At 41.9% G+C, this 16,209-nt stretch overlaps 1 protein-coding gene and 1 pseudogene across 6 annotated transcripts in view; one reads left to right on the top strand and one right to left on the bottom strand.

Annotated features, from left to right (window-relative positions):
- Nucleotides 1-23: 23 nt before the first annotated feature.
- EYA3 (EYA transcriptional coactivator and phosphatase 3) overlaps nt 24-16,209 on the bottom strand; it is a 96,362-nt gene continuing 80,176 nt past the window's right edge. For all 5 annotated transcript variants that reach the window (XM_084874967.1, XM_084874969.1, XM_084874968.1 and 2 more), the window contains 6 exons: nt 16,125-16,183; nt 12,296-12,456; nt 9,932-10,046; nt 8,629-8,750; nt 6,928-7,028; nt 24-3,720 (listed from right to left, as the gene is read on the bottom strand). In XM_084874967.1, the coding sequence (XP_084731093.1) occupies nt 3,640-3,720; nt 6,928-7,028; nt 8,629-8,750; nt 9,932-10,046; nt 12,296-12,456; nt 16,125-16,183 (639 nt within the window). In that variant the 3' untranslated portion in view covers nt 24-3,639. The remainder of the gene's footprint in view (nt 3,721-6,927; nt 7,029-8,628; nt 8,751-9,931; nt 10,047-12,295; nt 12,457-16,124; nt 16,184-16,209) is intronic.
- On the top strand, nt 12,731-13,906 carry LOC311617472 (chromobox protein homolog 3-like; annotated as a pseudogene). The gene is made up of 2 exons: nt 12,731-13,368; nt 13,401-13,906. The product of its transcript is annotated as a chromobox protein homolog 3-like (transcript).

The following is a 16,209-nucleotide window of genomic DNA, read 5'->3' as shown; positions in this document are numbered from 1 at the left end:
AGAAAAGACACAGGAGCAAACTGTATAGAAAATAAAAACTTTATTTTTTTCAAGTTTACAAGATAGTTCCCATGACATATAACATTATGGTCAAAGACTCTACAGCCATGAATGCCCGCAGTCACATAAATATATCCAATCCAATCAATGCCTTTTCCTGCTGAGTGAGGCATCTGTAGTCCAGAGGGTCAGGTTTTGAGAAGTCGCCCGGAATGGGATGGCTCCTGTCAGTGCATTAGGAACGAGCCAGTGAGCCTTGCTTGCTAGAGCTGTCTGACTCAGAGGAGAGAGACAAGGCCTCTGAACTGGGTTTCCTCTGGTGGTTTAAAATACTTTAGAATTTGCCCTGGCCAGCATGGCCCAGTTGGTTGAGCACCCTCCCGTACACCGAGAGGTCCTGGTCAGGGCACAGGCCTGGGCTGTGGGCTCCATCCCCAACAGAGGATGTGCAGAGGCAGCCGATTGATCGATGTTTCTCCTCTCTCTAAAAATCAATAAGAACATACATATTTTAGAATCTCAGAATCCAGATTTGGCTTGTATAGTGTAAATCCGGGGAGTTCCAACTTTTGGATGAAAAGGAAACCAATTTAGTGGTAAGAAACAGAAGCTTGCTTAAAGGGGCCCTGCTTGCCCCTTCCTGCAGGAGAGGAACACCCCAAGCTCACCACCCCTTGGCTCAGACCATCACTCTCCCAGGAAGAGGGAGACCAGCGGTCCCTCCTCCTCCTCCCTGTGCTTCAGCAGCACGAACACCCATTCAAGGGCTGGAAATCTAAAAGCTCCACCCGCTGCAGCTGGCTTGCCAGCCAGGCCCTCCTTGGAGCTTCAGCGCTGAGTTTGTGTAAACTGCGAACAAACCGTGGCACAAGTCTCCGGGACGCTAGCTTTGGCCCTCCCAACTTGCGGAGCAGAAGATAGGGACACCCCAAACCAAATAAAAGCATCTACATCTGGAGCAGGAACCATTCTCCTGGACACCACCGGCTGCCCCAGGGGCACTGGACAGGGTGGTGCTAAGGCACAGTCAGTTTTACATTCGAGAGTCAAGCTGCCTCTGAAACCCAGGACGCACTTGACAACTCCGGATCCCTTCCTAGGAAAGTCCTCACCCCGAGATGTGCAGACCCATCTTCTAGAACCGGTGCCCAGCTGGGGAAGGTGCGTCACGTGGCTGATCTCATGGGGATTCTTTCTAGTGAAGAGGGCTTCCCCCGCGTTGAGAGGACCTCCAGTGTCCTGGGGCCCCACTCATTCTCCTTTCCAGGCCTCTGTACTGGGAGGAGAAACACACGGTGGAAGAGGAGCGCTGTGTTCCCTGGACAAGTCATTTTGGCAAAGGGGAGCCTGGCCCCTTTCTGCCTGCCCCTAAAGGAGGGTGGCAACCACCAGCGAAGAGCACGGACTGCTCTGCTGAGCTCCTCCCTTCTCTTGGTCTTTTACAAAGACCTCCGCCAGGCAGTCGGGGAGGAAGGAAAAGACCACTGCAAAAGGGGCCACGTCATGTTCTAGGAACAAAGAGCTCCTCCCAAAGGGCAGGCAGAGGGAGGGGTTGGTTGGATCTGGATCCATGATGGGGACCACTCCACGGCCTCGCAGGAAACCAAGTTACACGGCCGTAGGTGGAGGGCTGGGGCCTGGAAGAAAGATCCATCCTAGAGCTTTCTGGGTCAGTTACAAAGCAAAGATCCATCCTAGAGCTTTCTAGAATCAGTTACCGAGCAGGGCAGAGCAGTGTCTGGGCAGCCGTGCTGGATTCAGACCAAGGTGAGGTCTGCCTTATCGACTGCATAACCCCACCTCCGCCCCACCAACGGGAACAAGGCCAGAGCAGCAGCTGAGTAACGAGCACTGACGCCAGCTCCTCCAAAGACCTGTTCCCTAACATTGTGAGCCCTGAATTGTTCCTCATTCAGTTCTGAAGGAATGTGTGCGAACAGCCTTTCTCTGCTATGGATGACCTGGTCTCAGGAGGACTCTGGCCTCTCGGTGCTGCAACATCTCTGAAGTGAGTATGCAGATTCTCTGGGGTCAAGCAGGTAGAGCTGGGGTTGGTCAAGGAAACCTACTGAGTTCCAGACGACACCTCTCTGCAGCCTGGGGGAGGCTGAAGGCCCGCAGCTCTAGGGAAGTTTATCCTGCCCGAGCAGATGCCCAGGCGGGTCTTGGAGGGATGGAGCATCCACAAACACAGTTGGGCTAGAAGGCTCGCATCCATCTTCCCAGAGGCCAGGCGGGGAGATGTCCCTGCACTTGGCCCAGGATTAAGTTTCCTGGCATGGAGTACGGTCCCAACAACTTCGTTTAAAACAGGAGTATTTTTGGCTTCTGATTTTCCACTTTAGAATGAAATTTGAGAAGTGGGAAGGGTCTACCATGGGAAAATTGGTTTTGATCACAGCAACCTCTTCAGTTCCAGACAGAGATCTGGGTAAATATACTCAGAATACCCTCCATAGGCTTAAGGGCTTCGAAGAAAGTCAACTACATTGGTAGTTTTGGCCAAATGTAGTTATGAGCCTGTCCTCAGACTTATTTTGACTTATTGGGTCCAAAGCCCAGGGGTTGGCCGGAGCTGCATGGAGGTGGCTGTGAGGAATTCAGGGCAGAAAAGGGACAGGAGCTACACTGGTGACTAAGAAGGCAGGCAGGCTGTAGGGCGAGCATCTGTTGGGGAGGAGTGCCTCTCTGCAGGAGGAAAAGGTGGAATATTCCTGGTTCAAGAACCAAAGAAGTGAAAATTCCCAAGAAGCCTTAGTCCCGTCTCTCCAGTTTAGAGATCAGCCCCCTGGACATAGTCTTTGAATCAGAGTCAAGTGGAGGGCTTAGCATGTACTGTCTAAGAGAAGAAGTTCCTGGGATTGTGCCATGTGGTTAAAGGGGAAGAGGGATTGGCAAGGGGACTAAGGCTTCTAGGTTGGAAATTACCAGAGTCTAACGTTAATCAGTGTCCAGTGCCCCACAGTTCAGCAAACCAGAAAATGGAAGAACAGGAGAGAAACCATCCTAGAAAGCAGACCACTGGAGCAGCTAGAGGTGCTACTGTCACACAGAGAGAGGTATTTCAGATATTTCAGTTACTATTTCCCAAGGAAAGGGTACACATCCCTTTCTTGCTAGGCAAAGAAAGAAGGGAAAACCTGCTTCAGAGACCAGACTCTTACCTATAAAAATTACATATACGTTCACTGGGAATATGTTCTACAGCTAAGGAGTTTATAAAGACTGCAAGAGATTGTTATAACAAAAGTCTGCCACATTTATCCTATCACCACAACTTAACAGCAGTTCTCAACCAGGTCATGGACAAAGAGTGCAACTCTGCCCCCCAAATTTCCTTTTGTTTTTTTCTTCTTCATTTTTGAAACAAAATTAACAAAACAAAAAACACAAGAATTAAAAGCACTGTGGCTGCAGTGAGTCTATTCTCTCAATCCACTGTCCTGCTTCTGCATGAGAATGAACATGGGGCTGCAGCTCACTCTTAGCAAAAACCAGCTCCATCCCTTGTAGCTGTTGGTTCTGATTGTGTTCTCGCCAGCATTCCATGGAAAAAGACAGAGTTCTCAGTTGGTTCCAGTCTCCGGCTCCTTTCAGGAGTGAAAAGCAGCTCATGGGGAAGGCTCTTCATTCCAGTTCTTAGAGGAAATCAAGCTCCAAAGCCTGGTGCAGGGACACTAGGTCTCCATGGTTTGTGATCCTCCAGAAAGGCATGTTGTGCTAGGAGAAAGCAGGGACAGCTGGTTAATCCAGCTTCTTCTGGGAGGCCACATCTACCCAAACCCTTTTATCCAGACCTCTCCCCAAGGCTCTTGTAATCCTCTCTTCTCCTGCCCACCTCACCTCATGGGGCTGCCATTAGGGTCAAATAAGTCATATGTGTAAGGACTTTGTACATTATAGGACAATCTACAAATGTGGGAGGTTTTTATTAGGTTTCAGTGGTAGCTATGTTTTGTGAGATATCTACTTATTCTAGCTGCTATATAGGGTCTTCAGGATCAAATAAAATAGCCACACAAGAAATTAGTATCAATATTACATTTTCTTATAGATAGGCAATTTCCTTTAAGTTACAGAGATACAAGGCCCAAATCTTGTTCATCACTAAGATTCAGAATATACAGATCTTGGAAATAATCCCACTATATAATGTGGTCAGAATTATGTCCAGTATACTGTGTCCTGTTCTGAAAGCCTTATAAAGGGCTTTGACAAATCCAAGTGTTAGAATCTATATTCTATGAAGCTGCAGGAGACTAGTTTTACTGATTGTCTTGTTCAAACTGGTTACAAATGACCCAGAATTTTGAAGTCCTAGAACAGTTCTTTTGACATGTAACTCAGTGTTTTTTCTAGCTTGCACATACTATTTAAGAGGCTTTTAATGTAGAGAAGAGGAAGCTGGGCTAGGCCTGCAGGTCTTTGGTGAGCTATGGACATGGGTCTCTCTTCTGCAGGATGGGGTTTGTAAAAAATAAGGCCTACGGCTGAAACCGGTTTGGCTCAGTGGATAGAGCGTCGGCCTGCAGACTGAAAGGTCCCGGGTTTGATTCTGGTCAAGGGCATGTACCTTGGTTGCGGGCACATCTCCAGTAGGGGGTGTGCAAGAGGCAGATGGTCAATGTTTTCTCTCATTGATATTTCTCTCTCTTTCTCTCTCTCTCTCTCTCTCTCTCTCTCTCTCTCTCTCTCTCTCTCTGTAAAAAAAAAATCAATAAAATATATTAAAAAAAAAAAATAAGGCCTACTTCAAGAGATACCAAGTGAAATTCAAAAGACAATGAGAGGGTAAAACTGATTACTAGTCTCCAAAACACTTGGAGATCCAGTATGAAAATAAGTACAATGCACCTAAATACAGGATGAAAGTTTCTGTAACTAACAGAAATATTTGTCAGTCTGCTTATTCCCTTATAGAAGGAGGTATGATAGTCTGTGCAGTTTATGCTCATCAACTCGCAAAGTATGGTGTGAAAGTTAGCCTGACAAATTACGCTGCAGCTTATGGTACTGGCCTGCAGCTGGCCCACAGGCTTCTCAATAGGTTTGGCATGGACAAGCAGGTGTAGGTGAATGGAGATTAACCCAATGTGAAAAGCACTGATGGTCCACCTAGTGCCTTTACCTGCTATTTGGATGCAGGGCTTGCTGGAACTACTATTGGAAATAAAGTTTTTGGGGTCCTGAAGGGAGTTGTGGGTGGAGGCTTATTTACATCTCACAGTAAAAACGATTCCCTAGCCAAAACCAGTTTGACCCAGTGGATAAAGCATCGGCCTGCGGATTGGAAGGTCCCAGGTTCGATTCTGGTCAAGGACATGTACCTTGGTTGTGGGCACATCCCTAGTGGGGGATGTGAAGGAGGCAGCTGATCAAAGTTTCTCTCTCATCACTGATATTTCTATCTCTCTACCCTTCTTCCTTCCTCTCTGAAATCAATAAAAATATATTTAAAACAAACAAACAAACAAACAAATGCTCATGCTGCTATCTGAGATAATCCAGTCTATGGGAAGAAGCCTAAGAAAACTTAAAAAGAAGAGGTGGAACCATCTCTAAATGTCTCTTGCCCAGAAGAAAGATCAGGTCGCTCAGAAGAAAGCAAGCTTCCTCCGAGCTCAGGAACAGGCTGCTGAGAGCTAATAAATCAAACCACAATTTTCTCCTAAGATTTTTCAGATAGACAATAAACTTACTGGACAGCAGCTAAAATAAAAAGTATCAAAGCTCCAAAGATAACACATGCGAAAAAATAAAGGTCCTTGAATTGCTACATAGAGTGGCAAATGAAAACATAATGTGTTAATACTGCCAACTGATTACGCCCGTTCTCATAGCCCATTAACAGTGCCTGAAGAAAATTAGGATAGCGGTCCTACAATAGTTAACTCACTGCCTCCAAGTTTAAGAAACAGAGTTGCTAGAAGAATGCTGGAGTAGAAGGGAAAGGACTTCTGTAGATCCGTTTAGCAGACAAGGAAACTCAAAGAGGATAAGTAAATTATTCACACCGCTAATAAATCAGATTTGAAAGGGTGGGATTTTAGATTACATAGTCAAGACTCTTTCATCTGTTTCCTGTTTTAAGAAGGGACAACCTGAAGCTGGGCCTGCATAGTGAGGAGGTTAACATCAGAACAGTCTCCAGGCTCAGAAGCAGAAAGAACTTTCTCCAAACAGCTCCCCACTGATTGCAATGGTTTTTGAGAATCTGAAGCCTGGAAAGGTCAGATTATTTGCCTTTTCGTAGCTAAGTCTCATGCTCCTCACAAGGCACTGCCTGAAATTGAACGGTAATACAGCTGCTGTAGACGCTAATCCACCCCAGAGAGCATGCTGGAGCTGGATCACCCTCAGAGGTGAGGGATGGAGACTAGAGCTGTCTCTCTCCCCACCAGAAACTGGAAGCAAGGTGTCTCTGGGAAGGTGATGTAACTGGCAAGGCAGCTTCTACTGAGGGCAATTCTGGGGGAGAAACTGAGCCCACAGCAGCCAAGAGCAGGGGGTGGCTAAGGAAATGAGTGCCTCAGTCCTGCTGGGGGTGGGGGCGGCACTCCACAGCATCCTCTACAGACAATAAAATCTCTGGTCAGTCTTCCCAAAACATTACTTCTGAGCTAACATTTCAGCAAACAACGAGTTAATATTCTATGCTTCCTCATTATCCTGAACTACTGATTTTTTGTGTTGTCATCAATGTGTGTTATTAGACAATTCAAAAGTCTGATGTCCCCTATAAAAACTGAAAAACCAACAACAACAACAGTTTCTGAATGAAGGTCACTATCTCTCCGAGTAGATAAATGATCCAAGGAAGTACACTGAAGTCAGGTCATTCTCCTTAGAATCTTTTTTCCTTTCCAAAGCATACACAAATGAGAGCAATAGGTCCTGAAATTTCCACATTTTCTTTACCATGATTACCTGTTTGGCTGCAATTTCTTCATCTCGTCCATCTCCAATCACTACGTATGTGACTTTCTTTCCAAACCTTGACACAATTCTCTCAAAGCAGCTCTCTTTACCTGATGAGAGAAAGCAATTCCTATTAGGACATTCTGTCCTACTTTTTTTCAACACCAAAGAAAAGGCTGCTGCTAGGTTCACCGGCCTGTGCGTAGACAGAGTCAGGGGCAGTTTGCTTGGTGAGGAGAGCGGGGGCAGCTGGAGATGGCAGCAGGCTCTCTGGATCTACAAAAGGGAGGCTAAGGGGCCCGGGCAGTGTGAGAACTGTGAGCACCATGTCCTTTCCCACATCTCCTGTACTTTACAGTTTACAAAGCAGTTTTCAAGTTATTCCTTACTTAATTCTCAAAATTAAGATAGGTACCATAACCTATTTTAACAGATGAAATGGGACTAGTGACTTTAGAGCCCAGATCCAAACAACTTTATAGCTAGACTTTAGGCTCCTGATTCCAAGTCTAGGCTCTGGACATTGTGAAAGGATATTTTTTGAGGGGAAGCTATTTTAATGTAGGGGGAAAAGTGGGAGCATAAGGCCTTGATTTTTTTGTTAGTAAAGAAATAGACAAACAGCTATTTCCCTCCAATTTTTTATTTTCCAGAAACAGTCCTGGGCATGAATGAGCCTTATGGCTGTCAGTAGCAGAGGAACCCCAGAGTACCAATAAACATGGCAGCAACATCTGTCCTATCCGGATTTCCTATTATATTTCATAACTGCAACCGAGATACTGTATCACTGAACTTTACCCTGGGAAACGGGTGTTTCAATACATTGCAGACTGTTTTTAGATATATGGTAATATATAAAAATTCAAATCCCATTTGAAAACTATACATAAAACATGCACAGATGATACTGCTTTTTATTTGCAGAAATAAGTAAAAAGGAAATTGTTTTCTTTCCTTTTTCTTCGCCATATCTTATATACTTTATTTTCCTGCTTCTGCCACCTTGTTTAGTTAGTGATTTTTCTTTTCTTTATTGCAGTGCTCTCTATGCAAAAAAGAAATCTGAAATGAGGTAAAAGTAGATTTCTAAACTAGATACTATGTTCTTTCAAATATTATAAAGGAAAAGAACAAAGTCCCACAGATCTGGATTTGAATCCTGTTTGTGTAACTTACTATCTGTGAAATCTTGTGCAAGCTACAGAACTGTTAAGCCTGAACTGCCTCATCAGTGATATCAGAAGACTGTTGTGAGGATATATATTCTAGAAGCCCAGTGTTGGAAATTCGTGGATGGAGGGGGGATCCCTCAGTCTGGCCTGCAATCTCTCGAAATCTGGGACTCCTCGGGGGATGTCTGGTTGCCTGAGATTGGGCCTAAACTGACAGCCGGACATCTCTGTCTCAATCCGGGACCACTGGCTCCTAACTGCTCGCCTGCTTGCCTGATCACCCCTAACCACTAGCCTGCCTGCCTGATTACCCCTAACCACTCGCCTGCCTGCCTGATCACCTCTAACCGCTTCTGCCTTAGCCCCCCGCCGCTGCGGCTTCGTCTGAAAGGTCTTTCCGCTATCCAGTCTATTTAGCATATTACGCTTTTATTATTATAGATATGTCTAACAGAGGAACTGGTAAATAATTAGTACATCATAGTAGGAAATGTTACTGTAAGGCAAGTGACAAGAAACTGAATAGAAAACATACCAATTTTGGTAGCACTATAGATGTTTTCAATAGGAAATATTTCTCCAAGCCCATATAGGAGAACCTTGGCCAGAGCTGGAACCAGCTGGGTTGTAGTGATCAGAACATTCACACAATTCTTCCTAGAAGGGAGAAATAAGAAAAGAAAAGGGTGAACCAATCCAGGATCTGACCTTCAAGATCTAACTATTAAAAATTAACCTTAAAGGGCCTGATATGATATTTGTTCAATGTCAATGTTCAGTTATTGTTCTAATTATCTCAGGTTTACTTACTTTCCATATTAAAGGACAGAGATTCTATAGTGGGCACAGAGCAGCAACTTGATTCTTGCCTCATTTCCCTCTGATAATTCGCTCACTGCACTTGTTAGCAATTACCACCAACCCATGTCATTGATACTACTCTCTAGGAAACAAATGACATACTTTCAGTTACAGTGCTATTTCATCCAAATGCAACCAGCTCTTAATGAGATATGATTTGTCTTCTCTGTTCTTTGTATAATAGCAACAAAGCACCAGAATACACATTAATTTCACAGGTCCTTTATAAACTTCACTAATAATCTGTGTCAATTTTAATGTTTGCTCTATTAGGTTATAGACCTGGAATTCCTGATTTGAGGAAGAAATCAGTAAGAGATTTAGGTACAATTATGACTGTATTTATTTCTCATTATAAGCTTTAAACTGAAATATCCTTAATCTGCTTAATGTATCCTTTTCTTTTGAATCCTGCCTTCCTAAGTTTTGGTACATTTCTTTGAAGCTTCCTGTACTTAGGATATTTGAGATATGTCTCCTATATGTATCCCTTGATGTCACCAGCCCATCTCCTGGGCTGGAGATTATGATTTACTGAGTTTTAATTTTGTGAGGAAAAAGTAAGGGAAAGCCCTGGCTGGTGTTGCTTAGTTGATTGAGTATTGTCTCATGCACCAAGAGGTCACCAGTTTGATTCCTGGTCAGGGCACAGGCCTGGGTTGCTGGCTGGATCCCCAGTGAGGGCATTCAGGAGCAGCCAATCAATGTTTCTCTCTCTTTCTCTCAAATCAATAAAAAAACATATTAAAAAAAGAAAGAACAGAAAAAAGGCTTTCATATATATTTTCTTAAAAACCTAAGGTGTGTTATTAGTATAAAAATGGCCCTGCCTCCCACCTAACCTACTACCTACTTCCTTGTTTCATTTAAACTCCCCTCTTCCCACCCCACATCCTATTTTGGGAATTGCTTGTCCTAAACTGGTGTAGGGGAGTGTGTCTCTGACAGGATGAGAAGTGAAAGAACCATTTTCATACCTGGACTTGATGAGAAGTAAGGACTTTAATGCAGTACCTAACCAGGAATCTGTTAAAACTTCAATTTCTGCTCTTAGTCTCTGCAGTGCTTCCTTTCTCTGGGGACTTAGAAGGCCTTTTGGAATAAAAGCAGACACATTTATCGTTTGACAACATATCCTTGCTGATATTGATGAAACAAGTTCTATAATTCAATTGAGAAATAGGGTGTCATTGAAATTTCTACTGAATGAATACAATTCTCTTCTTAGTAAAACCCTAGAGCAGTCTGCTCAAAATGTCTTTTTCACTTTCACTTTCTTCATCAGAATGTTTGCTACCGGGCACAACAAAATCAGCTGAGGAAACATGATTAGATTCTGACACAGCTCTTTCATCATGAATCAGCAGCACAATCTGCAGAGTGGTGGACCATTCCCTTAGTAGCACTGATTCAGACATGGGCTCAAGAACCAAAGGGGAAAAGTAAGTGTTAGAGCTAAAAGAAGGGTCTGCACCATTCCAACCTCTTTCTCAAGAAAGCAGAACCCAGGGAGGAAAGGGCTAAGATTAAACAGAAAGTTAGTGGCGCCCTAGCTGGTTTGGCTTAGTGGATAGAGCATTGTCCTGTGGACTGAAGGGTCCCAGGTTCGATTCTGGTCAAGAGCACATGCCTGGGTTGCGGGCTCAATTCCCAGTAGGGGACATGCAGGAGGCAGCCAATCAATGATTCTCTCTCATCACTGATGTTTCTCTCTCTCTCCCCCTCTGCTTTCCTCTCTGAAATCAATAAAAATATATTTTTAAAAAAGTCGCTTTTGGTCTCAAAAGTCTTTCAACTACCATACACTGCTCTCATGGTGACTGTGCTTTCCTTTTACCCCTTTCAGAATACATCAACCTGAGATTCCAGGTTGAATGACCAACTCTATGAATGTCATTTACTTGTATTGTATTTACTTCTAAAACAACTCCAGCTAGTAAGAGACCAAGACACTGTTTAAGATCAGATAATTAAGCATAACAAAACAGCATTCATCTGATGAGAGCATGTTATCAGACACTTGAGTTATAATATTCAAATAATAAATATGGCCCTGAATTATTTTCTATAGTGAAGAGAAATCCCGTAATCTATTACCAATATTCTACAAAAATAGAAGGCATTTCTATGAGGACTAGAACTGTGTATAATTTGTTTTCAGATTGATGGTTTCACAATGCAAGACTAGAATTAGATGACTCTCAATGTTTCTAATAAAACAAAACCAATACCTCTATGGCATGCATGATATAAACATAATCATACTAGCATGTCTTAAATAGTAATATGATGTTGCACTTTGACAATTCAAAAATTTTACAAAATACAGGTGGATATTCTTATAGAGGGTTATATTACTTTCGGCAGAAAACTAGGTCCAGGCATTCACTAGGCAAAAATAAAAAAACCAGACACTTAAATTTGACTCCTAAAGCCTAGATGGAAGGCTATAACAGAAATGAACTAAATTGATTTTTAAAGTCCTATTTTTACTTCCTGTATCCCAGGAAGTGGTAGCATGGTATTGTAGGAGGGTTCTCTTGACCTGGGGTAATATACCTACAAGCAGTGTAGGAAATCCTTGAAACTACATGCAACATTTATGTGTGTGTAGAAGTTTGAGGGTGATGGCTTACAATTTTTATATTTTCTCATAAGATATATCACTATAAAAAGAACCGCATGAATGTAAAGTGGACCAATAATTTAGGGATGTGGATTCTAGCTGTGGTAGGTAATTAACTTGCTATGGTATCTGCCCTTGTTACTTTCAAGATGGACATCAATTTTCTCAATAGATATCTAATGCCTCTTCTAATCTGGACAATCTATCATTAATTAATTAATCCCAAACAATAGAATTCAGGCCTGGTGGCGCCTGACATGAGATATTTCTAGGTAGAAAAAATTTCCAAAGTCCTTCAAATCACAACACATGGACACTGCCACCCTATACTTCTGGACCTAGTTTTCCATCCACTATAAACCACCCTGTGACTTGTTATATATGACTTGTCCTCATATATTAGTAAAAAAACAATAAGGCAACCTATTAACCACTACTGACAGTAGTTTTGACTCCAGAATAAAATACTTTGTCAAATTTGGAACATATTTCTTATAAAAAGGCACTTGTCTAGAATGAACAAGAGAGTTTTGAAAACGTATGCTAAGAGAAGTCCATCAGAAATGTAGAGCTTCCTACTCAAAGGGTTTTAATCAAACCTCCAGGTTTTAAAATACAGAATTAAAATGTTACAAATTCATAAGCAGTTGTCAGGGAGTTCTAAGGAATCCCTGGAGAAGCAAGCAGCAAATCAGACTGATTGTATGACACTTACCAGCCACGTTGCTTTTATGCTTATCATAGATTTCTCTCACTTTTCGGTAACGAAAAGCCAGTTTTCTCATCCAGTCCACACCTCCCTGTACACCCACAGAGGAACCATGGCTGCCACTGCCTCCTGAGCCACTGAAGCCATCTGTTGAGAAACTATAGTTGCTGCAGAGAGAGAGGATAATGAAAATTAAAATCCACACTGCATGGGTTTTTGGATGAATGCCACCTGGGATTCTCTGTCCCTATTCCTAGCACCCGACACCAAGACCAAGGGCTTTGAGAATCTTTTCCTTAATCTCTATGTGCCAGAGTCTATCTTTCACTATTCCTCTATATCACCCCTATTAGATCTATCAAAAAAAGGATGAAGAATAGGGAAAGAGAAGTAGGAACAATTCAAGCACCAGCATCCTGCAGACGTTGGCTTGAAATGAAGCATCCTTTCATTAATGACAGAATATCTTACAGTAAAATAAATCCAGAATATGAATATTTTATGTATGTATATACAAAATGATTGCAAGTATGTAAAGAAAAAAAGTAAAAAAAAATAATGGGCCCTAACTGGTTTGCTCAGTGGGTAGAGCATCAGCTTGAGGACTAAAGGGTCCCGAGTTCGAGTTTGATCAAGGGCACATGCCCAGGTTGCGAGCTTGATCCCCAGTAGGGGGTGTGAAGGAGGCAGCCGATCAATGATTCTCTCTCATCATTGATGTTTCTTTCTCCCTCCCTCATCCTGCCTCTCTGAAATCAATAAAAATATTAAAAAATAGGGAGCTGAAGGCATGCAGGGCCGGAGATGCTAGAAATATGGAATACAGAGCTGCATGAAGGTGGTGAGTAATAGCTCTTTGAGTCTGCAATAAAAAATGGCCTCCAATAAAACTACATTGCAAAAAATGGGAAATAGAATGGAAAGAGTAAAAAAGTTGAAGAGGTAGAGCCTGAAGAATTTGTAGTGGAAAAAGGATTGGACCGACTGTAGTGAATGGGAGAGTGGAGGATTTCCTGAAGTGGAAAGGATTCACAGATGCTGATAATACTTGGGAACCTGAAGAAAATTTAGATTGTCGAGTTAACTGAAGCATTTCTTAATTCTCAAAAAGCTGGTAAAGAAAAAGATGGTATAAAAAGAAAGATTTTGTCTGACAGTGAATCTAATGATAGCAAATCAAAGAAGAAAAGAGATGCTGCTGATAAACCAAGAGGCTTTGCCAGAGGTCTTGATCCTGAACAAATAATCGGTGCCACCGACAGCAGTGGAGAATTACTGTTTCTCATGAAATGGAAAGATTAAGATGAGGCTGATTTGGTGCTGGCAAAGGAGGTAAATATGAAGTGTCCTCAAATTGTAATTGCTTTCTATGAAGAAAGACTAACTTGGCATTCTTATCCAAAAGGCGAATCCCAATATTTGTTTCCACTGCTTTATATATATATATAAAAGCGTAAGCAACCATTAGCATGATGCACACTGACCACCAGGGGGCAGATGCTCAACACACAGGCATGGAAACATGGAACAGACTGATGAATCTCAGAGGAATTGGAGGAGGAAGAGGGAGACCGGGAAGGATTATTAACCAAAGATCTTATGCATACTAGAGGCCCGGCACACGGATTCGTGCACTGGTGGGGTCCATTGGCCTGGCCTGCGGGGATTGGGCCAAAACCATCAGTCCGACATCCCCTGAGAGGTCCCGGATTGCGAGAGGGCACAGGCCAGGCCCAGGGGCCCCACCGATGCACGAATATGTGCACAACGTCTCTAGTATATTTATACATACATATAAAATCTGGTTCTTGGTTTTTTTGATTTATTAGTGTGAAGAAAGAAAACCATGTTCTAATAAAAATCAAGTTTGATTGTTTTGAAGTAGTGCTGCAGAGTTGTTGGGGGGTGTTGCATCTATAGCACTGGTACTTTGAACAAAAGCTTTCTATAGTTGCTTCCTTTATCAGAAAAGAACATTTGATACCATGGTGCATTTTTTCCTATGCATTTGAGAAGCTTTTCTAAATGTTGGGGGAAATCTCCATAGTTGTTACTCAGTCAGAATTTGTTTAACTCATATATGCCTAAGGATTATTGTGGGTTTTTTGTTTACTGGGGGGAGGGAGGTAGGTGTGTAAATATATAATTTTTTTTTTTTTTTTTTTTTTACCAAAACAAAACAGCATTTTATAATTATAGATAAACTCATGTTTCTGAGCTGCCATCATTTTCAGCAACCTAAGAAAAATTATTTGAAGTTAAATTAAAGTTTTTCCTGAAGCTTTTAATCTTTGAAATTAGATAATTTTGTAATTAACTGGGCAATTTAAATATAATTTAAGTAGTTTAAATTGAATAATTTAAAGCAGCCATATCAGAATCCACAGCTACCACCGTAATTGCAAGTTTATTTGCAAAACCCCTGAAAGGAAAATTTTATCACTACCAATAACCTCCTGACTCAAATGAGAAAAGTAGGCAAACCCTGATGTTTTTTAACTAGGTAAGCAACACTTATTTAAAGGTTTTACCTCATAAAACATTCCTTTTACAAGAAGTTGAAATCCTGTGCTATATTGACTAAAAAATTAGGGTCATGGAATGTGTAAAACTTTATTCATGGATACCTAATCAGATTATTAGAGATGTTAGGACCTGCTGGAATAAATGAGCGAACAAACTTTTTGTAATCTAAACTCTTGATCTGCATGTTTTCTCTTTACTCCAACTCATTCCTTACAACTCAGTCTCAGTATTTGGGGTACTGGTTCAACAAAAGCCAGGGAAAATAATAGCTTTGTAGTAAACAGAATGATACTAACTGTATATTGTTTACTTTAATGTAAATACTGGTAAACAGTGGTTAATAGTCTTATATTCCTTTATGAAAAAATAATTAAAAAATATATAAAATAATGGAAGGTAATAACACAAAATATTAGTAATAGTAAGATAATAGGCCCTAACTGGTTTGGTTCAGCGGACAGAGTGTCGGCCTGCGAACTCAAGGGTGCCAGGTTCGATTCTGGTCAAGGGCATGTACCTTGGTTGCGGGCACATCCCCAGTTAGGGGTGTGCAGGAGGCAGCTGATTGATGTTTCTCTCTCATCCGATGTTTCTAATTCTCTATCCCTCTCTCTTCCTCTCTGTAAAAAATCAATAAAATATATTTTTAAAAATAGTAAGATAATGGGGATGCTCTCTTTCAGTGACCTGTTGGCTAGTTTATTCAGCTCATAGTTCACTTTAAATTATGTCCACAGATTCTTCAATGCTCCTCTCCTCTAATTCTGCTCCTTTGGGTATGTAATGTATTTGAATGTAAACAGACTTCATAGACTAGACTTCTCTCACTATCTCCTGGAGCACTTGCTCTGAAAGAAGCCAGCTGTCACTTGAGAATACTCAAGCTACCCGATGCAGAAGCACTCAGTGAGAAACTGAGGCCGCCTGTTACCAGCCACAGGCAAGAGGCTGAAATCAAGTCTCCCTTCTAATAAAACCTTCAGATGAATTTAGCTCCAGCCAATGTCTTGATATCATTCTAAGAGACCCTAATTCGGAACTACCTAGCTAAGTCACTTACAAGTTTCCATGAGATGGTAAATGTTAATTATTTTAGGGTATTAAGTTTGGGATAATTTGTTATACAATAGATAACTGATATGGGTGTACCTTGGAGATATTATGGGTTTGGTTCCAGACCACCATAATAAAGCAAATATTGCAATAAAGCAAGTGTAGTGGAGGAAAAGAATGATTTTCTTTGTTTTCCTCTAAGCCTAGATTATGTCTTATGCTGTACAGATATTTAAGGCATCATTGTTTTTATCACCTTAAGTCTTGGCCATTGTCATCAGAAGCCACATCTTCCACATGCACCTGGTCACACTCCTGTTAAAAGACAAGACCATACGCTA

The sequence above is a fragment of the Pipistrellus hanaki genome (genome assembly GCF_964339955.1).
Source record: "Pipistrellus hanaki genome assembly, chromosome: 2".
NCBI classification, from domain to species: Eukaryota; Metazoa; Chordata; class Mammalia; order Chiroptera; family Vespertilionidae; genus Pipistrellus; species Pipistrellus hanaki.
This window is presented reverse-complemented; position numbering and strand designations above follow the sequence as displayed.